Source organism: Mizuhopecten yessoensis, unplaced genomic scaffold (assembly GCF_002113885.1).
Source record: "Mizuhopecten yessoensis strain PY_sf001 unplaced genomic scaffold, ASM211388v2 scaffold716285, whole genome shotgun sequence".
NCBI lineage: Eukaryota > Metazoa > Mollusca > Bivalvia > Pectinida > Pectinidae > Mizuhopecten > Mizuhopecten yessoensis.
This window is the reverse complement of record NW_018480040.1, coordinates 566,720-591,078: the sequence shown is the minus strand read 5'-3', so window position 1 is coordinate 591,078 and position 24,359 is coordinate 566,720. Positions and strand designations below refer to the sequence as shown.

At 35.4% G+C, this 24,359-nt stretch overlaps 2 protein-coding genes across 2 annotated transcripts; one reads left to right on the top strand and one right to left on the bottom strand.

Moving 5' to 3' along the window:
- Nucleotides 1-1,147: 1,147 nt before the first annotated feature.
- Nucleotides 1,148-11,542, bottom strand: LOC110442641. The gene is made up of 13 exons (XM_021486332.1): nt 11,343-11,542; nt 10,887-11,020; nt 9,590-9,737; nt 8,959-9,051; nt 7,927-8,058; nt 6,859-7,028; nt 6,166-6,280; nt 5,690-5,790; nt 5,197-5,306; nt 4,174-4,321; nt 3,586-3,731; nt 3,297-3,387; nt 1,148-2,362 (listed from the first exon to the last, which is right to left on the bottom strand). Exons 1-13 carry the CDS (start codon nt 11,449-11,451, stop codon nt 2,138-2,140), a joined length of 1,722 nt encoding a protein of 573 aa, XP_021342007.1. The 5' UTR covers nt 11,452-11,542; the 3' UTR covers nt 1,148-2,137.
- Nucleotides 11,543-13,170: 1,628 nt separating this feature from the next.
- On the top strand, nt 13,171-21,138 carry LOC110442622. Its single transcript, XM_021486309.1, has 3 exons — nt 13,171-13,700; nt 15,649-15,798; nt 17,101-21,138. The coding sequence occupies exons 1-3, from the start codon at nt 13,448-13,450 to the stop codon at nt 17,274-17,276; spliced, it is 579 nt and encodes a 192-aa protein (XP_021341984.1). The 5' UTR covers nt 13,171-13,447; the 3' UTR covers nt 17,277-21,138.
- The last annotated feature ends 3,221 nt before the right edge of the window (nt 21,139-24,359 follow it).

Sequence of the window (24,359 nt, the reverse complement as noted above, 5' to 3'; positions counted from 1 at the left end):
ATCGATAGTTAAGGAATGCACCTCTAGTGCGTATATAAGATCATAGCCCCGCCGGGAATGCTTATTAGACAAAATGATTTACCTACACCATAAACTTTTTGGGTCTATTTATATGACAAAATGTGAATGTCATAATAACCGTCGTTTATTGTAATAAACGGCCATATTCAATTCAGATTTTGTGTCCTTGTTTTATTTCATTATGTTTTTCTTAACAGCTTGCCATGGTGGATGTCCTGTATAAATACTCCATACGATACGTACTAAAAGGCGAAACTGTCGAATCTTTTTACCGTGTGTTTTTCTGCTGCGTTTTTGGATTTCAGTCAGTGAGATTTTTAATTAAGCATTTTCTGTGTGTTTGTTTGTTTGTGGTTTAACGCCCAAGTAACAGCCATGTTCATGTGATGACTGGCGCCTGGGGGACATCGCCGAAAGGAAGGAGTTGGGAAGAGAGAACAAAGAATAATTACAATGCTGGTTTCTTCAATGCTTCCTTCACGGAAGACACAGAAGTGAACTCCACAATTTTTTTTTCTGTTGCAAAACATAACAACATACAATACACACCAAACAGTAAATCTGGTTATGTACTTACGTGTAGTTTGGTTTAATGTACCGGATGGCATTGGTAATGTTGATTTTTCGCGCCAAAAACAGCAAAATATTATGGGTGTGGTGGGTTAGGAAACGGTAGATATTAAAAGCACGCTTGAGTTGATATCTACGTGAATAACCCTCTACATTCATTATAGTATTGTATTCATTGAAGTGTAAGAAACGTAGTCTATTTTAGTTCTTATTAAGGTGTAAATATTTATAACTTATTCTTCAACTTCTGTTGTGTGTTTTATATAATTGCATGGGGAAATCGTGCATAGATAGTTGATATACTCGTCGAAATGTGATTTCTTACCGATAGCAAAGTAATATATTAAGCCGTAATGATATTGTGGTATCAAATTACTTAATCCGGCAACAACTTAGTGAAATATAAAGATCATATAAAAATCATCCAAACATCTGTCTTAATAAAAAAAAAATCCAAAATACCCATGCCTATTAAAGGACCACAACATCAATTGATACACACTTTTTGCTTAAATCAAAAAAAAAAGATCAGCAAAGCAACATTTTACTTGTTCTAATGTATTTTAATTCAGTAAACATGAGACATAAATAAAATTAAGACTATATAAACAAAGATCTAATGTATTGTAAGCTTACTTTTCGGAACAATCATGCAAAGTTTTAAATTCATAAAATTTGTTCTATTTTGAACACGTTATAATCATGCTTCCTTACCTCTGTTAAAAAAATCCGATTGATTTCGATACGTTTGTAATTTTCCATTTTATTGACAAACGAAGACGTCACATTTTGAACAAAGGTTTTCACTGTATTAGATCTTCAGGTGCACGGTAACAGTAGGGTAATGTGTGACGTCATATATAATCATATATACAAAATCTTACTTCGCACGATGTCCCTTTAAGAAAAAATTTAATACACAAATAAGTTGAATAACATCAACATGAAAGACAACGCATTGTATATTTACTTTAACGGTGTAGTTTAGTGAAACCTGCCCATTCCAAAGCCTCACTTATAACGACACATGACTTTTACGAAATCTGACTTAACCGACACCTGATTGTAAAGACCTGCTGTCATATCTGGCGTGATTTGATCAGAGACTGGTTTTCCTGCATTTAATAGCAAGGCAGGTTATCGACACACCTGATTAAAGCATCCAGTCCCCCTTGTCGGAAGAGACAGGTTTCATTGTATAATTTTACATATGAGTATTAAATCACCACACGACATGTTCCTGTCGTAGCTTCAAACAGCAACGTCCGATTGCAAATTACCAAGGCGTATATCATCATCAATGTCATAACAAAAGATCTGTCATGTTGACCTTCGCATTTGGCAGTTTGATCAGCCAACGTTGCAGGGCGCTGTTGAAGAGTATATCTACAGAAAATCTATGAGTAGTATTGAAAGGGTTGTCCTCGGTCAACATAATGCGTGTTTCTAATGTACAAGCGTGAGTATTATTTATAAATGGATTTTTGATATCACATTGACACATTTACATATTCAAATTCAAATCACGTCCAGAAACTTCGATTGGTCAAAATACTTGCATGTCCATTCGCCGTGAAGTACAAGGGACTTTGTTTTCTGTCTTTGCATATACAACATTCCTTCTGTGTGTCAGCCTCATCTTAATCTGTATAGTTACTGTCACTAAAATCGTCAGAAACAGACACCCAGCTAAAATTCCTGTACAAATGGCCGTTATGTGTGCTTCCGAGGACATCTCTCCCTTTATAGAAACATACGATGACGTAGTACCCTGCAGAAAAAAAGAAATCAGAAGTGAAATAACAGTATATGCCGTCTAAACTTCTCTCACGATGTTGCTTAAGTGAATATAATGAAACAAATATTAACTTTCATACCTGCAGGTCGGGGATTCAGAAAAGAACCTGTTGTTACCCACTGCATAGATTATAATAGGCGACGGATGGTGGAACCCCTTGCCAAGTTGAGGATTTTGCGTTTGATCACTCTACTTTTGGACACAAACGCGACCGAAAGAAATCTACACCCATTGCAATATGTGGTACCTTCATATTTCTCTTTATTTCTAACTATCTTTTGTTTTCGAGTGCTTTGCTTGGCAATACGTCACGTTTGGCTTTAATGTTGAACGTTCGCCCAGGTTATGAGGGCAATGGGTTCTGTCCCCAGGCCGGGGCATACGAAAGTCCTTAATACGGCTGTTGTTATTGCCTGTTTAACATTCAGCAAAAATGGGTAATGGCAACAACTGGTTCACCCGTTGTCAGTTTAATATGACCGGCCAGAATGCTATTATGGGTGCCTTCGGCATGGTATTTCAGTGAGACAGCGCTGTAAAGTCGGCATCAGATCCGTGCTATCACAGCCAGGCAGTTACATCAACATACCCTCCAGCAAACACACGCACATGTACGCATGTCTACACAAATGTAAGCACGTCCTTAAAATGACCTTAGGTGTTAATAGGGCGTTAAACCCTATAAAACCAAATCAAACCTTGATCCAAGCTTTCGGGTATAGCCCTTCATCAGTTCTCATCGTTATCTCGTATTTTTAAGGGTGATGACTATTCAACCCTTATGAAGGGTCACGCCCGAAAGCTTGGATCAAGAGTAGCTGTGCTATCTACACTATTATGGCGTCATTGTACAAGGAAAACAGCTTTTTAAAAAATATTGAATAATAGTAAGGAAATGATGTTTCACCTGGTGACGCCCATGTGTGACCAGAAATCGTCCCTCGTTCCCTTCAACATCGTCAACAATGACCGTCACCTCCTTCCGGGAACACTGAATGCTGCAAAACGCCAAAGCGTGCATAAAACGCAAGCTTAAGGATCAAAGCAGAAGTAAATGGCATTATTCTGCGCTACTTTTAAACACCAAGAAAAGAGGTTCCCTAAGAGACATTTCACATAGTATATTTTCAATGTGAGGCATTGTAGAAAAATATTTGGCAAATATTCAACAATTCCAGTTGACCAACCAACGGTACCTTAGATGTCCCTTGACTGGCATATTGGCTTGGCCATCATCGAATGTTTCCATGGTGATAGTAGAAACCGTGTGGTCATCAACATCAACCTTATGGATCCCCGACTCGTCGTCCTGGACTTGAAATATAACCTCCCACGTACTCGACTGCAAAACGATTTATTTGAAAATTAAAAAATTCGCTGAAAATAACTCGTCACTGAATAAAATATTTTCAGTGAAAAAATGTAATTGTGGTTATATAATCTAGTTGATAAGGGTTCGAATGCGTAGTTTCCTTCTGGTAACTAAAACAATACTGGTGTCTTTACTCATTATGCTGAAAATATGCTGAAAGCATGTAAATTGAAAGAGATCGTGCTGATTGTAGGCGTGTCAGAATGGGTAATGAGTAGCCAATCGCATGATATAACCCTATGACGCCATGCATCACGTGACTTGGTACCGCAATCCAAATACAGGTAGTAACATGGCGTCCCCGTCATCTGACGGGTTCTTGGTGACCGCAAGTATTTTTGCATCATTTGACCTTGAAATATGAAGAAAAAAACCATGGCTAACATCCTTTAAGGTGGCAAAGCACTTCTACCTGGGCAGAATCGCAGTTATCAATAATATTTGTGGTGGAAAAGGCTGGCGCATGCGTATCTTCATCATTGGGCGGACTCACAATAGACACCTCACGGCTGGAGAATTGGAAGTTCCCGGATGTATTTGTTGCACGAACGATGACGTCACTTCAAAATAAATACATCATCTAAACTTCTGAAAGTTATGATCACTCTATTAAAGAATCTAAAATAAACATGTCACAAATAGATAAGACATCTGATATTATAATGATAAACGGCAAATCAATAAAATAAGGTTATGCATGGCTACACTGTTAATATTTAAGGAATGATTTTTATTTTTTCAACATTTATGAGGTCATAACAACAATGGGTTTATGGACATATTGAATGAATCGCGTTAGCGATTCATGTAAAATATGTCCAAAAACCCATTGTTGTTATGACCTCATAAATGTTGAAAAAATAAATATCATTCCTTATATTTACATTGACGAATCCTTTCAGTGGATCGATATAACAACGAATAAAACAAATAAACAGGGTTTGTTCCTGCTTATACACGGGTGCAACGCAGTGGCGAGAACAGTGTTTTTTCGCGGGGAAATGTGACACTATCGTGAGAGATCTTAGCAACCGTCAACAACAATAACACAACAAAATGTAGTTCCATATTCAATGTTTATTTGTAGCACAGGACACGTGAATACGTGGATATTTCACAAAGCACAGTTCAATAATATTTTAAGATGTAAGAATTAAGCATCTAGGTCGGTCGTTCCGAGTAAGTAGTTTTTGTAGTGTATTACTACGCAGTGTGATCAGGTTACTATCAGTCCCACGTGCTGAGATTCTATGAACACCTGTGTTATGCATTTATGAATGTAATTTTTGTCAATGGGTCTAAGCATACAGAATGTAAATATAAATAGGTAAAGTGAAAAGTCCGTACAAAAATAATTTTACATTCTTAATTTGTCGGTTTTTTTTCAAAAAAAAGAGGGGAGGGGGATAGCTATCATGTCGCCATGGTGGTTTACCTTTTGGTACCCGGGACAGCGTACTCAGACACGTGGACGGTGACGTTGCCCTGGGCGTGGTCGCCAGCTTTTAAATACACACAGTCCGGAGTCACGGTAAACGTCAGGTACTGTAAGGGGAGTGAACTGTTACCGGAACATTTTGCAATTATTTACATTTCACGATAGATGTATCCACGGAATTAGAATGTTATCTAAGTCCGTGATATATCATATAATATTTTACATAAAATTTATTTACGTTTGATATATATATTTCTATTACATGTCACACATATTTTTTTTTACATTTTATATATCATTTCATATATATTAATTCTATTAAATATGATTTTACTACTATCTATATATTTTCTATTACATTCTATAAATTTATACTCTTATTACCTTTATGTTAAATATTGTTACATTTTTACCCGTGAAATAAGGTAGGGATTTTTATTTTTCATTTATTAATGAACAATAGGTGTAAAACAATGTTTAAAATACTTACAGGTGTATCAGAGAGTGCCGTGACCGTGAAGTTACCTGCCCCTGTTCCGTCGTTTACGATCCTGTACTGAAGTACGTAGGATCCGCCCGTCTGGACTGTACCTGTAGCAGGTATGGAAAACAACAGTTGATACAAACAATATTCGCAATATCCGGTGCTAATCTCCAATTAAACTATGGCGTCTTATAAGGTCCAGTTTTTTAAAATGAATTTAAACGTAGATTCGTTTTATTTTGCCTCTATAATTTAATCATCTGCTTGATATTGTTTGCTTAATCAGTTACTCATTATAATTATCATTAGAATAAAGGCTTCATTTTTTTTTTCTTCTTTTCCACAAAAAATGATCGTTTGTGGGTATTTTTTTCTTATAGAGGGTTTCTGCAATTTTGGACCCTCTCCGTTTCTTTCGAAATCATGAACCCACCGCTGAATGAGGAGGACCATTTTTTGTAACTATAAAGGTGTTATCATACCTGGCGTCAGTGCCTTCAGGGATAGTTTGATGCCGTCTGGAACTATAGGGTTCATCAGTGTCCTTTCAATGACGTTTGACCTCATGTCAAGTCCCCGGATGCCAACCCGGAAGTCCTGCAACGAAAACCTTCATTATAAAATTCCTTTGTGATGCTTTGTAAATTTACAAGATGTAAAACGCTTGTGGTTTTGGATTTTTATTATATATATAATTTTCACTCCATTTCATTGAATGCAGTGGACATCAGGTTTATTAACAAATTGACCCCTATGACTTTGACTCCTTGTAAGCAAATTGCTGGCCAAATATGGCGCCGGTTATGAAAGATTTTGTTTTCCTTTGGAAACTGTGAATATATATATACTAAATGTTCTAGATGCCAACAATTTTATTTTTTTACCTCCTTTTGGGTAAATAAAAAGGCATCGCAAATCTTTCGCAATCCTTCGCAAATCTGGTTCCCCATCACCTATGATCACCTATGAACACTTTCAACAAAATTTGGTTGAAATATGCTCATTGATTATTGAGAAAAGGTGGTTTAAGGAAAAGTTTACGGACGACAGACCACGAACGAAAGCGGATTGTAATAGCTCAATTGGTCCTTTAGTTCAGTTGAGCTAAATAAAGACCACCAAAAATTTAACGACAGATAAATGATTAAAAGTATAATCATATATAAACGAATTACCTCCCCTGGTATCCTTATATGGGCCGCGTATGTCCTGTGGCGACGTCCCCTTGCCTTTCCTAATGGTCTTGTTAGAATTGTGGTTCCTACTAGCGTCATCAACGTCACTTCCGTTAAAATGTTCACGTCTTCACCGCCTAAGAGTTCTATACGAAGTGTGACGTTGGAAGCTACAAAATATCGTTTTGTTATTGCATATTCTTACACAGACTTCTTTCATGAAATAATTATGATCTCAAAAACTTACCGTTTCATATGAGCATCATACAAGACCAGACATTTTTATTTTAGCGACGCTCTGTCGAGACTAAAAGAAATATTCTGGACGACCTGCGGAAATTTCATACGGAATGAAGTCGATTTAAATATTCTTTCGTGACATTACAAAGAATTCGCGCCAATGTATGCAACACAATTGATTCCTCTGGCCATCGTCTCGTATTCAACGTCTTTGGTCGGCAGATCACTTTCATGGCTCTAGTTATTAATACGAAGTCATAATTAACGTGCGTCATGACGTATGTCTTAATACTGGCGATACAATTATTGACTGAAATGCATCTTTTTAATATTTATGATGGTATATAACACATTTCTGTTTAAACATACTCCATGGTGCGCGGTAGCACATCTTGGAGAATATGTTTAAACGGAACTGTGTTTCATACCAACATAAATGTTTAAAAACGCATTTGAATCCATCCTAATATTTACGTCCCAAACAGCAAAGAAAAATGAATTTGATCCGTCTTCGCGGTTTATTTTGGTCCATGACACAGTGCAGGTCTGTTCCGTAAGATGACGAATATCAGTCGAACCCCATTCGGGATTTTTGATTTTGACGTCACGCTATGATCGATCGGTCTCAAATTTCTCTAACAGTAGGACGGAACTACCCGATTAGTTTCCGATTTCTATACATTCATATGTAACGGTTCTTTTTGCACTAAGGATGCGTCGATAGCATTGTAAATATTGAGTATTTATGCATGACGTAATAAAAAGAAAATAGTTCACATGGTGTTTGAAGTGCAAAATACGTTGGTACTTCTCTGTATAACGACTTACCAACGATTGGTCGACCTGATAGAGGAATCCCCCAGCCATTGATGAATCTACACCTGAACTGAATCATTGAACTTCCTCGAATTGTTACGTTGTATTCATGCCGTTTCGATGGAAACCTGATCAACCAATCACCTTTAAGAGAAAGCAGATGACGTCATCAATTGGTGTCAGGTGAGAACGACTACTCCCAGACAGACTACTCCCAGACAGATTTAATTAGTTTTACTGACACCCCAATGACCTTGTTTACAGATGTAAAAATCATAGTGTGGTAAAAAAGATGCACACATTCATCACTACTGTATGGACTTTAGAGTTCATTGTCTTAAAAACGCAATTATAATGACATTTGTTGAATTTCGGTTTCGCATTTCTTTAATACCTTCATCGACCAAGGTCCACAAAATATATTTAAACAAAAATACTCCTAAGATACATGACCGATCTTAGCAAAATAGCAATACATAGCTTCTTATCTTCGTTACCTGCATTATGACAGTGATGACACCTGACTGACACGTCCTGTGACGAATGCAATGACGTACGCGGCAAATTCAATTTTCGTTAACTTTCAGTTCCTTGGTAGTAACATACCAATTTCCCAACAAATATGACAAACGTGACTACTTAATTCCACTTTCATTAACTTTACTTCCCTCAGTAGAAGCGTACTAATTTCATGTACATTGTATATACTAGAACCGCTACTCCAGAGCCTGTTATGTGAGGTTGATCTGGATAAATGAGACTTGTCGACTAGATCTACGTTACCTACATACTTTCCTGCATTACACAATTCACAACATGACATAAGTAAGATCCGTTACAGTTTGACTTAAATTCATTGATTCGCTAATTCAAATATCGCGTTACATGCACTGTTTCCCTCGACTTTGGTATGCCCCCCTCCGGCCCTCCTCCTTCATTGAATTCAATTGCGAAAACAAGTAATTAAAAACAGAATGTTGGAAATACACAGACTTGAGAATGAGGTGATTTGCGGTAGTGAATATATAAGTGTAAAGGTTTTACCTGTTATTGGGTGTTTAATCTTCATGATTTTCAGACGGTTACTGTTCACTTCCATTGTTATATTTCGGTCGTCCGTTGGGCTCACAACTTCACCTGCAACGAAAGAGCAGATGAGAACTTCAATACGCCTAGATGGGACTGTTTACTGGACTAGCGTTGTTCGTTTTTGAAATAGAGGCGGTGTTAGTGATCGGATGGTGATTTTTTTCAGAGATCCAAACCGGATGTCCTTTACATTGTAAAGCGCTCTCTAGAACTACTATCTTCAGCAGGATTTAGCTGAATATAAATGGCTGTTATTGTTAATTTCATTATCTACGTCGTAAGATACAATTGAAACTAATTCTGCAAAGAAATTAACACTATAAACAACATAAATAATTATATGTGTTCTTTTTTCAAAGCAGGGCTATCTAAATCAAACCTGTTTAAAAAAAAGAAATACAGATGTATACTTTTTTCTTGTTTATTTCTCCTTAAAAATCAAAAGATAAGCAATCCTTTGTTTTATTCTTGAATATGTTAATGTAAATACCGCACTCATTTACTTTCGCAGATTAACAAAAAAAGGATGAAATGTGAAATTAAGCAAACAAAACAGTCCCTTTGCGTCACCGAGGCTCTGACATACCTGTAGGGTCGTAAACTTGGAATCGGGGACTGACCCCTTTACTGTGGACTTCCACCAACAGATTGACCACCGTACTGTCCACTGACACTGTCTTGTGGTCAGTTGGGGGCGGGTTCACTCGCCACGACCTCAGAACCACCGGGTTACTCTGTGAGGGAATTATAGAATAGTGTGAGGTGTCAGACAGGGTTATGTTGTCATAGCATGTCGATTTTGTTATTAACAAGAAATCAACGTAACAGACCAAATATTGACTTCGAAACAAACAGTCAGCATTTTTTTAAATTAATTTAAAAACAGCAAGTCATTATTCTATTTTTCACTGAAAACAAAAACAGATTAAAATATTGAATCAAGCAACTTTATTGTGAAAAAAACTCAACATCGTTACAATTAAAGGTCAGAAATGAACTGTCTCCATCTAGATGTTCAAGTCATTTTGGAAACAGTTTACGTAGCAACATCCTCGATATCCAGGGGTTATGCTCACTTTCGCTCTCTACACCCCTGGACTATGTCATAGCAAAATTGAAGGCACGAAGATGGCTGTTTGATTGGTCTCGAGTAAAAAAAACCTGTTTCCTTGTCTCATCAACAAGGTGGTGCACACCGAGCCTTCAATTTTGCTTTGATATATTTCATAGAGAGCGAAAGTGAGCGTAACCCTGGATATCGAGGTGATTGATATTAAATGTAAACGTATGAGCAGTTTTCGGTGTACAAATGTAGCTTGCAGTAGTGAGGTACGTTCGTGAAGTGTCCCAAATGTAGAAATAAACCACGTACTTAGACTACGTGACCCTTTCCGCAAAGGACGAAGGGAGATAATTCATTTCAAGTATTAAGATCACCATCTTCCAGCCAGTGACGTAGCAAATAACTTTTGTGAGTGTATGCTTACATAGCTAGAAAAGATTCTACTGGGCCCTAGAAGCAATCTCCCGTGTTCTTGGAACACCTTTTAGTCTGATTAATTACAAAGTAAAAGTTTTACTTGCTAAAATAGGCCCTCAAACGATTATCTGAGGACAACACGGTATAATATGTTCCGTCGGACTAAAAAATTTCAAGAAGATTTTCATTTTATTTTATTTACTTTTTACGATTGATACGGACGGTCCATATTAATCATAAGGAACTTTTTGAAAATATACATGATAAAAAAAAAATCTTGGAAATTTTAGTGCATACATGTATGCTACGCCACTGCCAGCTGTATTCAACTGCTTATTAAGACCTATCGAAGTAATTAAAATATACTCCTTTAACCAAACACACACGAAAAAAACCACCGTACCAACTCTGCCTCCTTTATGATACCAGCGACGATGTCGTCGATATTACTCGTCTTTCTGCCGTCGTTTTCCGAGTAGAGGGTCATTCGATGAGTTGTCTTTGTCTCACGTGCGTATGGAAAACGAGGAATATCATCTGAAATATTTGAAATTGATACTTATCATTAAAATGATCGATTGACTTTGTTATACAACTACTGATTAAATATATACTATACTGATACAGTTGATTGGGTATGGTTGAGTTGAAGGAAGGATGCATGCATGCATAATGGAATTAATGAATGAATGAAATCGGGGAATGGACGAACGGAAGTTGAAAACTCCTCATATGTTATAACTATACGTATAGGTCACTCTACAAGTTTAAATGTATAAGAGCGATTAACGAACGAACGGACGGACGGACGGATGGACGCACTTGAGAGCTGAGTTTTACATAAAAGAGGCCTACCTACCTTCTAATTCTTCCAGGTTGTTTTCCGAAGTCCATGCCTCGGAGGAACATACTCCATAATTAACTGTGAGCAGCCACACTAATCGGACGAACAAGTTTAAATTAGCCATTGTTTAACATTTAAACTCGCGTGACATTGTAGTCGTTACAAGTCCATACACAATGGTGGTTAAGTTATCAAAGTACGTGTACCCGACACAAGTGTTGATATCAAACAAAAATAGACACAATGTTATCTCTACGCTCCGTAATGTATAGATAACTATAGCTATCTCGGTCACGTGATAGACGTTTGACAACTGTATCATTTCATACAGATATGGAACCATTGTGAGGAAACCTCGGTAAAAACTAATTTGTTTATCAAATTTAAAAAATAATATATTGTTTTCTATATAACTTTCGTCCGAAATATATGTATTTTAGTGAAGTGTGTTCGATACTTTTAACTCTTAACATGGAATTTGTATTACTCGATCCTGTTAAATTGTGCGATTGAAAACCTTCTTTTTTTCAAATATTTATATCATGATTATAGATTGTTATTTGGCTATTCTTATGAAATGAAAGTGCTCCAAAGGTAAATATGTATACAGGAGGAGAAACACTGGCAAACTAACACAAACCAAATTGTAATGATCAAATTAATTAACTACAAAAAACAGACTAATTCATTTATCCCGTAAGTTACAGGAAGACATCATTTCACAAGTACAAAAAAAAACACTTTAAAAAAAGTCCTGCAGGTGTTTTAATTGATAGAACAATAGATATGGCTATAAATCGTTCATCAGTGCGACCGTCCATGTAAGTATTTTATTTAACAAAGAACGTCGGAAACGGATTTATATAAGTTATTTCAACTTGTTTCCGGATCCCATTCTTCTGTACTTTGTATGTTATGTTGTGTCATGCGGAATGAAATAAAGGTTATATTAACAAAGAACTATACAATGTTGCGAAAACGTTTTCTCGTATTTTGTTGGCTTCATGTTACTGTGAAAGTTTAATTTCATTTGGAACATTATATTGACCTACATAAGAAACACACTGATACAATGAGGGGGCATGCATGTTGGGGATCCTTGTGGAATCGCCCTGTTTATATATAAGTATCTGCTTCCATTCGATGGTGCGGCAAAATCTAACATTTTTGCATAAATATAAACATTTATTGCATAATCCTAAATCGAATTTTGCAAAAGCATTACATATTGGGAATGGGTTTTTTTCGGTATGTATATTTTACCTTACTTATTTGTATGTAAATCTTTGCAATATTGTGACGTCCTTGCCGCGCCATATCAGCCGAAAGACGCGTGATATGATGCGTTATTTCCATTTTCTAAAAGAATACAAGCAAAAGTGAAAATTTATTATTTCATACAAATATTATTTAGCAACACTTGAATTTTGTAAAATGGACTTCCGTCTACAGATCATTCAGGAGTCCCACCACAAGAGTAATTATAAAATAGTGTAAATTAGAAGAAAAATAATCTGGCTTCTATACCCGTGAAACTCAACAAATCAGCCAGCCGTTCATATAATTTATTTTAATTGAATGAATACACGCATTCCAAACGCTAAAAATACTTTTAAAATTTGAAAACGATATAGGCGTAACGCATTGATACATAATATGTTCATACGACTGCCGTCTGTATAGTAAAACAGCTTCACATATCACAATTGTCCTTTATTGTGACGTCACAAATTCCGATCCGTGTATTACTCATCTTGTACCTGTACGAAATTGCTGAAACATGACAAAAAAGCTTATAGAGGACTAAGATTTTTACCTGTACATGTAACGTAAACAAGCGTTTGCGAGACCCGACGGGAATAGCATTTTTACCTGCCCATGTACGGTAATGGCGCACCTGGCAGTTGTGAAGATGACCTACTTTCGATAATTTAAGTGGAATACTGCTACATTTTCGACTTTATTTTGCCTACATCATATCTTTTTTTACGAAAGGAGGCAAATAATATTTAAACATTGACTTACCTGTACCGAAAAACCGCAAATTACCAGCTTGTGAGGTGAAAGTAGGAAGTAAACACGAAGTTTTGCGTCTGCAAATTCAAACGAGAGAAGTCATCATGAGTGTGAAAGGTGTTGATTCTTTGGACGATATCCCATGGATTTTCCGTGTAGGATTTATAATCTTACTGGTAGCCTGTCTTTTCCATGTTATTGGACTTGGAAGCGCCCATTGGGCTCTGACGGAAACAGCCGAATATGGAACGGTGGAGTTTGCTGGTCTGTGGGAGAAATGTGCAGATCTGAATTTGGGAGGAGATGAACCCGACTTCAAATGCCAAGGTTTCGTCTGGGAAGATGTTCAGGTTTCTCGTAAGTTTGAACACCAGTTTGAATAACCATAATCATGAACAATGTGTACCTGCCTTGTACAGTAAATACATTTTCTTGAAGTTTTTTGTTTGTTTGTTTACAAGTAGTAAACTGTTTAGAAATTGTTTACAACCAAAATACATGTACCTAGGCATTTCCTAGTCCGGTTCTATGTATAAGGTATCAACGGTGACTATTACACAGTACATTGAATGATGTCGGTACTCTATGGTAAATTAAATTTAATCCAGGTGTTCAATTTTCAATATCAACTCTGCTTCAAGGTTCAGGTTATAATTAGCTATATCTATCTATCTATCTATATGTTATACTCCACAGAGACCAAAATGACTTAAATGCGGAGGTTGTTTCCAGACATCAAAACCTGTACTTTGGAAATTATCAATCGGCTTATGAAGCCAGTTTTATTACTTTCTCTGCCACACAGTTCCTCTATCTTGAATCAAAGTATGACTCTGAGATCATAGGATCCTGTACATGTTCTGACTTATAGAACTTGTATCATCTGCAATCTGAGACATTCCGAAGGTGCTAGATATACAATATGTGACATGTCAATCTAATGAGGCCAAAACAAAACCTTGCGTTTCTGCTATCATACTCAGTAAAAATAGGGTAGGTAAGTTAGGTAGGTTGGCAATTATATTTATTTTGGAAAATATTTTTACTTTTATATATATGCCGATATAGAGCAGGAGTTCAGACTAACAGTACTAGTGCATATCACTAAATGTCAATAAAAACCTTTTGGGAAGGCACAAAAATCTGGGACTCTGAGGTAGCTATAAAGGGTTGGTATCAAACTATAATATCATAAAGAATTTTGTGATCTGGTTAAAAAACCCTTTCTTCACTAATTATAGTTTGATACTTTGTCCCTTTGAAGAAGAAAAAATCCCCCTGGAAAACAGTCCTGTGAGATTGTGGTGTTTCATTGGATATATAGTGAATAAAATACAATACTATATTTTGTTAAGAAGATATCTAGGAAAGGGGATGCCTATATCTTTAATAAGTCCCCAAAACAGAAGGAAGGGACACTTAATTATTACAACGAAGGTGACGTCACATGTATTCATTCATTTTTTTATGTGATTTGTCGTTGCCAGTGCAACCTCACAAATCGGGTTTGAAATACAACTGAAAATGGCACAGTACCTGTTTATGCAGTTATATTTTATTACACATATGAGCAGTATAAAGGGACCACACAACAATTACACCTTCATTGGTCTTTTTATGTATTCTACAATTTTATTTTCTTGACATTTGATTAAACATTAGGGCTAATTCCTATTTACAGTAAAACAATAAGCGGTCATTCCTATTTGCAGTGTATCGTTTCAGGCCTATTTTTATGTTATCATATGAATCTGTTAGAATATATATATATCCTTCAGACTTTACAAGTTTTAAAGATGGAATCAAGAGGCAAAGTAATTTGAAAATTTTAATTTATTAATTTACAGATAATATATATTTAATGGTGATGTTTGCGACTCTGATATTTGAGTCCTAATTGCAATTGACTCATGCTTTTCCTTTGGGATTCATCCATGTTTTGAGGACTCGCTATATACATGTATATAACTATGTTTCTTTCAGTAATCATCAAAATTTGGAAAAAGATCAATCTTCAGAGCTCGCATGAAAATATATCTGCAAAAATTGCTGGTATATTGGATATTGAGAATTTTGATTCTGTAGAAATTTATAATCTAATGTTGGGGAACGCTATTCAACAGTTCTATCGATCTTTTAGACCCAAAAATATTCTGTAGAAATTGGAATTTTAATGTTGGGCAACAGGTCTTTCTTTTGGACCCAGAAAGGGTCAAGGAAACTCTCTGCTTAGAAGTATTTGGAGCTAAACACAAGACTGGTCATGTTATATTTGATGAATGTATACCTGTCTCCTCCTACACAGACTGGTTTCGGACCATACAGACCATGCAGGCGATGAGCTTCATAGGGATGCTGGTGGTTTGTGTGCTGGCAGCCATGTACATGTTTGTTCCAGACTTGAGAGGTTACCCGACACTGCGATATTTATCCGTCTTTCTCTTGTTCCTCGCAGGTTAGTTAAATAACGTTACCCAACACTGCGATAAATCTCCATCTTTCTCTTGCTGACAGTTCCTGGCAGGTAAGTTAAAGGTTATACAGGTACACAAGAGGTTACCCAGTGCTGCAATATATCTCCATCTTTCTCTTGTTGACAGTTCCTGGCAGGTAAGTTAACGTTATATAGGTACATCAGAGGTTACCCAGTGCTGCAATATGTCTCCCATCTTTCTCTTGTTCCTAGCAGGTAAGTTAACGGTTATACAGGTACATGTTTATCCTAGAACTAGAAGGCCAGCTTACATTGACCATGCAGTATAATTCTCGATTGCTCTGTGCTTCCTGGAAGGTAAGTTAACGATTATACAGGTACTTATTTATCCTAAAACTAAAAGTTTGAGGTGACCTGTTGACATTGCAGTATATACTTCTCAATTGCTCTGTGCTTCCTGGCAGGTAAGTTATCAGTTATGCAGATACAACATTATATCTGACATAATCACAAAGCTATACCTCAGACTGCTTTTTATCTAGAATTTGTTTAGATGCAATATTATAATTATGCAAATGTTGTTCCCAAAATCGGATAATCATTTGTAAATTGTCCTTGACAAGGGTGAGGGTTATGTAGTATATGCTCCCTCTGAAACCAAAGAATTCAGGGTTTTTCTGTGTTATCTTGGAAATTGACACCTTTTTTCTTATAAACTTTGAATTTGATGCTCTTTGACCTTCCCCAAGATTTTTATTTTTTAAAAAGAAAACAGTAACTTTTCATCCTGGAGTTTTCACTAAGGTCTGCCAATATATTAAAGAAAGTTTGTCTTTTCATGGTAAAAGCTTGTCAGAAGTTTTGGATAGATTTTTCTCTTACCCTGGACAGGTGTATCCACACTTTTACCGGTGTGAGATTTCCTTGTCTCACCCTAGGGTTGAGACGGGGAAATTCCCCTATTCATAACAATGGTATGACGTCACTTCAACAATACAATGACGTCACGTCAACAATCCATCAACGTCACGTCAACCCTGAATTTAGCATGTAGCGTTATCATTACATTGTGTATATGATACACATTGGGAGAACAGGGTAAGAGAAAAAGAATCATTCACCCCCTTGTGGGTAAGATAGGGGAATCTCAACCCTCGGGGGAAAAATTCTTTAGTTGCCAAACACTCGGCAAAGCCTCGTGTTTGGCAACATAAGAATCTTCCCCTCGGGTTGAGATTCCCCTATCCTTCTCCCATTCAAAGTAACGATATTTGGCAATATTTAAAACTTAAATAGACATAGTTTTTTAACTTCTCATTTCAGGAATCTTTATCGTGACAACATGCATCGTGTTTGGATCATTGAAGGATGTCCAAAAGGCAAGGACCATGCCCAACTCCTCCGTCAAACTTTCCTGGAGCTTTGTCCTCGCCCTTCTGGCTGGGATCATGGACTTCGTCGTCGGCATCATCTTCATCATCGGAGGCGAGAGAGAATGATTAGATGTTCTCAATTATGTTCAGGAAGTGTTAACCCTTTCATCACCCCTATGTAACTTTAGTAGACTCTACCATGCATTGATATGGATGAGTCCATTATGGTCTACAGCGGTGAAAGGGTTTTAAGAAGATTGTATTGTGGAAAGAAATTGATTCGTATATAACTGAGAAGTGTTTATTTTCATTGGAATTGAAAGCTGTAGACTTTAAAAAAAAATGTTATTTTGTGGAAAAGCTGTTCCAGAGATTCGATTTTCAATGTTTATAATCAGGAAAAAAAACCCATTAGAGATAATAGGATTCCTTTCTTTCCAAAATACAATATTTTATGCTGTTTAATCAAGATTCATATTCAAAGAGATTTGTACAATCCAAAATTCACAACAACACATCCTATCATTTCCACTTAGAACTAGACACAAATGCAGATTTTGATATTTCCTTTCCTAGTCAACATCAGTAAATATGAAAGATTTTTTTTGAAAGAACAGTGGGGTTTTTCTACACAACTCTGTCGAAAATTGACTTTTATAGACATTTTAAAAACTTATAACTTGCTATTTCTAGGCTTTGTCTGAGTTGTCAATTTGGAAAAAACAAGGGATTTTTTTTAATTGACCTTGCAGTTAGCTTAAGGTTGTTGTATTGTTGTGTAAGAAAATGGACACCAAATTTTTGTTCAGGTTTGCCAAAGACTAAGTTGAATGTTTTATAAAAAAAAGTTACTGGGAAGATATTTTATTCAAGAATAAACTGGTTGTGTATTTAACATGAAAGAAATCACTATCACTATTTTTTTTAAAGTAAAGGTCAAATGTGATTGTGAAATTAAGTATTATTTTTTGGGAAAGGTCAATCAATTTTTCCTTAATATGACCTGAATTGCTAGTATAAAATGCTAGAAAACTTCGCAAAACTAGATATTTTGATTCCCATATGCAGTTCTTATAAAGTTTATTTCATCTGTCTGTTACAAAATTTTTATTTACCTGGTATCCATGACTGTACACGTACATGTACTTCTAACGGGTATAGTCACATTTTCTCTATGAATTTATAGATTTCACAAATAAAGACAAATCCCGATTGTCTGCATAATTTTTAAACAGAAAATAGGCTAGCAAACTTGATTTCATTTCACCCTTAAATTGAAGTTTAAAGTTTTAAAATGTTTTTGTCCAAAGACCATGTTTTCAGAATATCATTTTCAATCTTTATCTTGATGAATTTACTTTTTCAGTCTTTGAGAATGAGAAATCAACTTTACATATAAACCCATGTCATCTTTAATAGAATTCAACTTTATTTTCTATTTCTTGTCTCATCTATAGAATTTGTTACCTATATATCTACTGAAGTATTGGACCTTTTCTAGTAATTCAAATAATTGTTTATCACCATCGAAATATACATTTCTAACTCCATTTTGTTAAATATTCCTCATAGATACATTTTTATCCATGATTTTGTAAATTTATTTGTAAATATTTTTCATATAATATTCATCCATCCATCAAACAAAAAGAACTTTATTTTTGTACTGAAATAATGGGTTGCTATCATTATTCATCAGTTTTCTGTAAATTCTAGAAAATTCATTCTTTTTTGCTGCTGCTGTTGTTCAGAATTAAGTCGTGTAAAAAGTATTAGATTTTTTAGAGAAAATCAGAACCGAGGCAGAAGTGGTGGTCTAAGCTGATTGAACATCGGTACCAAATTTAGACGTGGTGAGACAATGGTATACCATCTGGACATACATCGATATACCGTCAGCACTGAAACTAGCTAAGCAGCCATAGTATTAGTGTATTGTTGGAATCAAATTAACATTCATACATCAATTTATTGCACATGCCAAAATTATGAAAAAGAATTGTATGTTTGTTTCCACTTGTTTTTTTAGCTTGTAAAGAAAAACAAGTATTTCCGATAACATCTCGGTTTCCTACTTGAAACGACAGCATTTTGACATGGTACAAAATGAGTGATCAATTTCAATTGACAAGAGATATTTGTAATGTTTGATCATGCATGCACCCAAATATCAATTCATGTTACAGTAGGAATTATTTCTTTTGTCCTTTCAAAAATAAGTTAAGTTGAAGTAGGAACTTCAATAAATCCCAAAACAAATTTGTTTGCTTTAGTTGGTTATTAGAAATATGGTATATGTAATCACAAATACTTGAGGACTTCCCTTTAATTTTAAGTCCCAGTTGAAAATATATATACATGTGCCAGAAATATTTGGAAATTCATTTGCAGAAAGTCTCTTTCATGTGAAATGTTCTTATCCTCCTCAAAGGTGGAGGGGTTTGGTTTCAATGGTTGTTAAATGCATTTTTATCTCATCTGTTAAACACATGTACAACCAATTAAACGGGGGGGAAAAGACACACTTTCGTAAACATCCATTTTGACATTTTCTTCGGGAATCATTTTCATAAATGATCATTATACATACTGTACAACAAATATTTGTTGATTGTGAGTCAGGTAAACTTAATATGTAGCATTAATCAAGAGAATACTTTATAATTAGTTAAATTTCTTTTCACACAACTAATGTCCAAATTCCATATAACTAATTTTGTTTACCAAATGAAAAGATATTTTAGGAACAGTTTTATTATTATTATTTTAGAATGGAGCATATATAATCTAGACTTTGAATATTTTGAAGTTTTCAATGGAAGTCAATATTACAAGATGTAAAACACTGTGTATTTCATGTTTATAAAGTACAAGTGCATATCATTTAAATATCACTTAAGTACAATTACTGTAAACCTTCTGCTATGTGACCATCATCTTTGTTTTTGTAATTATTTTTTTTATTAATCTTGTGTCCATGCGATGAAGGAACTTTTCCAAAATATCGGTCAAGGGAATGTTTTTTTTTGTGGGTTTTTTTACAAGTTGGTGCAGGTTAGGCACAAATTGTTTTGAATATCGTAAAGTGATAATTTTCACCCAGATTTTTAGATATCCAGCACATGTACATAATCTTCAATCCCAGAAATTTTGTGAATTTGTTGGTTTTCTTTAATCATTGTTTATGTTGATTGACATGAAAAGTGTGAAGTATTCTTCTCTCAGAAAAACAAAGGAACAAGAATCGTGTTATTGGTTGTCAACATAATATATCACCGACCAAATGATATTACAACTCGTACCTATTACCCTTGCTTAGCTAAATCAACTAGTCTGGTTCAATGGTTTTAGGACAGTTTATCATGTTAACAGGGAGGACAGGATCGCCATGTTTTGAAAGACTGATAAAATTGTGAAGAAGACTTTGTGAGATAATGTACCAGTAAAAATCTGTTGATACAATCACAGGTTTAAATTCAAAGGGAGTTTTTATATATATAAATTTAAAAAGATTTTCTTGTCCTCAAGATTATATATATTTTACTATGTTACTATCACTTTAAAAACCTTTAAGATCCGTTTGTAGATAAAAAAAAATGTATCAGACGGCATCAAAAAACACTCTTTAGATCAACCTTAAGATTTGAAAAAAAAATTAAGACGGCATTGGAAATCTTTCTTGCATTTTGCCACTATTTATATGAATTCACAAAATCTACAAATACTCGCTCATTCTGCAGGCATTTACATTACTGCTGACATAATTTTGGGACACTATAGAGAATATTTATATATATATATACTTTTGAAACTATGCATCGTGTGATAATCATAGTAACTAGAAATCACTCTCTCGTTTATAGTATCTCCCTGTTATTAGTGTAAATATAACAATTTAATATGTAAATAGATTTTTTATTAATGATTTACAGATGTATTGCAGGTCTAATGAATATGTAAGACAATAAACAACAGATGATTAATGTGGCATGTTTTTGTTGTTTTCTTGTGGTAAGCATATATACCCAGAATGCATTCGAGTTATCTCCCTTGAAAGATTAAAACAAGAGGCCGAATGGCCTTAGCGGTCCCCTGAGTAATATTATAGGTACTGGTAGCTTGTTTGTTTGTTGAGATGTGATGTGGAAATCAACATGTAAACAAAGTGAAATATAATATTTGTCGTGTCACCAAAGGATAAGAACATGAAAACAAGAGGGCCTGTATCGCTCACCTGATTCTTTTGTTACATGAAACTGACATATAAGATCAAATTGGTAACTACAACACAAGACATTTTAACATCTCTTAAAACAGTTCTTAAGATATTGTTATTTGAAATTATGATTTTAAGATTTAACCAATGTTGACCTTTGTCTTCGACTAGCACTCAAAGTTGACCTTTGACCTCATTACTGTAATAAAGAAAATGGTTCACACAGCTGGTCTACTCAACATACCCAAGTAGCATAGTATCAAGACTCTAGAACTTAAGATTTTTCTGTTTGAAGTTTTTAACATATTTGACCCCTGTGACCTTGAAACTTGGTCAAGGTCATTTTAATAGGAAAGTTCATTGCACTCCATCCCAGGTACTTACTGGCCAAATATCATGACCCTGGATCTTATGGAACTTGAGAAGAAAATTGTTTTTAACCCATATTGACATTTTGCCCCCGACTAGCTCTTAAAGTTGACCTTTCACCTCATCACTAATAAAGAAAAAGATTAACAAAGCTGGTCTACATAACATACCCAAGTATTATGACTCTAGTCCAAATGGTTCTTAGGATATTGTTGTTTGAAAGTTTTTACTATATTTGACCCCTGTGACCCTGAAACTTGGTCAATGTCATTTTAAAGAGGAAACTTCATAGCGCTCCATCCCAGGTACCTACTGGCCCAATATCATGACCCTGGGTCTTATGGAATTTGAGAAGAAGACTTACAGATTTTAACCCATGTTGACCTTTGACGTCTGTCTGACTAGCACTTAAAGTTGACCTTTGACCTCATTTCTGTAATTAAGATAAAGATTTGCACTGCTGGTCTACATAACATACCCATGTATCATGACTCTAGTCCAAATGTTTCTAAGGATATTGTAGTTCAAAATTTTGACCTTGAAAGTAGGTCAAGGTCATTTTAATGAGGAAACTTTATAGCACTCAATCCCAGGTACCTACTGGCCAAATATCATGACCCTATGTCCTCCAGCTCTTTGGGAGAATTCGTTCAAAAGAAAAAATTGACAGACGACGAACGCCGCAGTAGAGTATGATCTCACATGGCCCTTCAGGCCAGGTGAGCTACAAGCTATTCAAATAAATTATTTTGCTATTGAGAATCATAATATCTGAAAATTAACAAAAGTGTTATTTTCCTATATAAAATATAGCCAAATTTACCCCCTCCCTGAGGGAGAACAGATGGCCAGGGGTACTGAAATTTACAATTTAAATAAAGCCCCTGATGATCTTTCCATCCATGCACAGAAATTGACTGTAGTTCCTCTAAGTCTGGAGAAGAAGATTTTTGAAATGTTGGTTAATTTTTCCTTTGGGGCCCTGCACTGATGTGAAATAAATCCTCTCTAATACATATACCATAATCAGAAATCACAATTTCACAATTTGATACTATCTTCCTTCAAGGATGATTATTACCAGGAAAGAATAATTTCCTACCCAAAATTGACAAAACATACACATAAGTGTTATTTCCCTATCTAAACTATTGTAAACTTTATCCCCTCCCCAATGAGAACGGATAGCCCGAGGGTCCTAAAAATAATTTAAGTTAAGCCCTTGATGATCTTTCCATCAATGCAGAGAAATTGACTTAGTATCTCCAAGTCTGAAGTAGATTTTTGAAATATTGATTAATTTTCCCTTTGGGGCCCCGCTCTGGCCCCAAGGGTTGGGGCAGGAATCCCATTTTACACTTCGATACCATTTTCTTAAAAGGATGATTATTAATCATGATCCACTTGAAGCTTAGAAATAGATTTAACTTGAAATTGCAGTGACCACATTTTGTCATGTAAAGTAATATTTGGCAGATGTAACAAACATACAAAGTATAGTAAGAGTTATTAATATAAGTTGAAATAACTTGTTTCATAATTGTTGTAAAATAAATGAAGTTTATATAGTTCATATAATTACATACATTGTACATGAAACAATGGACAAGATATGGTCCGGAAAACTATATTTCTGCATCTCAGATCAAGGCTCAAAAGGTCAAAAGAGGTCACGATAACCTTGCATTGGTACACAACACAGCAATTTCTCATTATATACCTACATACCAATTAATTAAGTCTGAGGCCCATGCATGAAAAATGGCTCCAGACATATTGCAGAAACTTGTTTTTCTCTACCTAAGATTAAGGTCAAAGGTTAGAAAATGCAGCATTTCCTTTGCGGCACGTGATATGGCACCTTCTAATGATGAACCTACATGTGTATACCAAATAGTGAAGCTCATATTTACATGAAACAATTGCAAAGATATGTTCTGGAAACCTATATTTCAATATTTGAGGTCAAGGTCGAAATTCAAGCAGAAATTGTGGTGTTGGTACATGACACAGCACATCAATATGAAACTACAGTGAAACCCTACTTATGTGAACTCGCATTACTTCAATACCCCGTCATTGTGTTTATACATGTGTTACCACCAAATCAGATCAATACATATACTGATATTGCGCCCTATCTAGCTAACATAAGCCACTCTAAAGCGCTTTACAGTACATAGATATACAATTTAATACAATGAATACAATTAGCATATACATTAATCATTACAATTTTTAGGAATTCGCAGGAGCTGCCTTCTCAGGCGCTAACTACTAGTCCTATGCCACCTGGCTAATATCTCCCTATGTGTGTATGCCTGTGTGTGTGCTGGAGATGTAATGTGTTCTGTATGTAGTGGGACTGTACTTCCAACAGTATCATTTATAGTACCACATCACTTGAATACCACATCACAGATACTGCAACATCAACCCCAGACCATTTTATACTCCACTTGGGTTGTTGGAGTTGTGTGAGAAAAACACTTTCTCTGAATATTCCATGGGTACGACATACAAACATTAAACTGTGATTGAGATATGCTCCAGAAATTTGGAGGAAAGACAGACGGATTGACACGCATGGCAATAATTATTATATACCCCGGACTTCTTCCTTA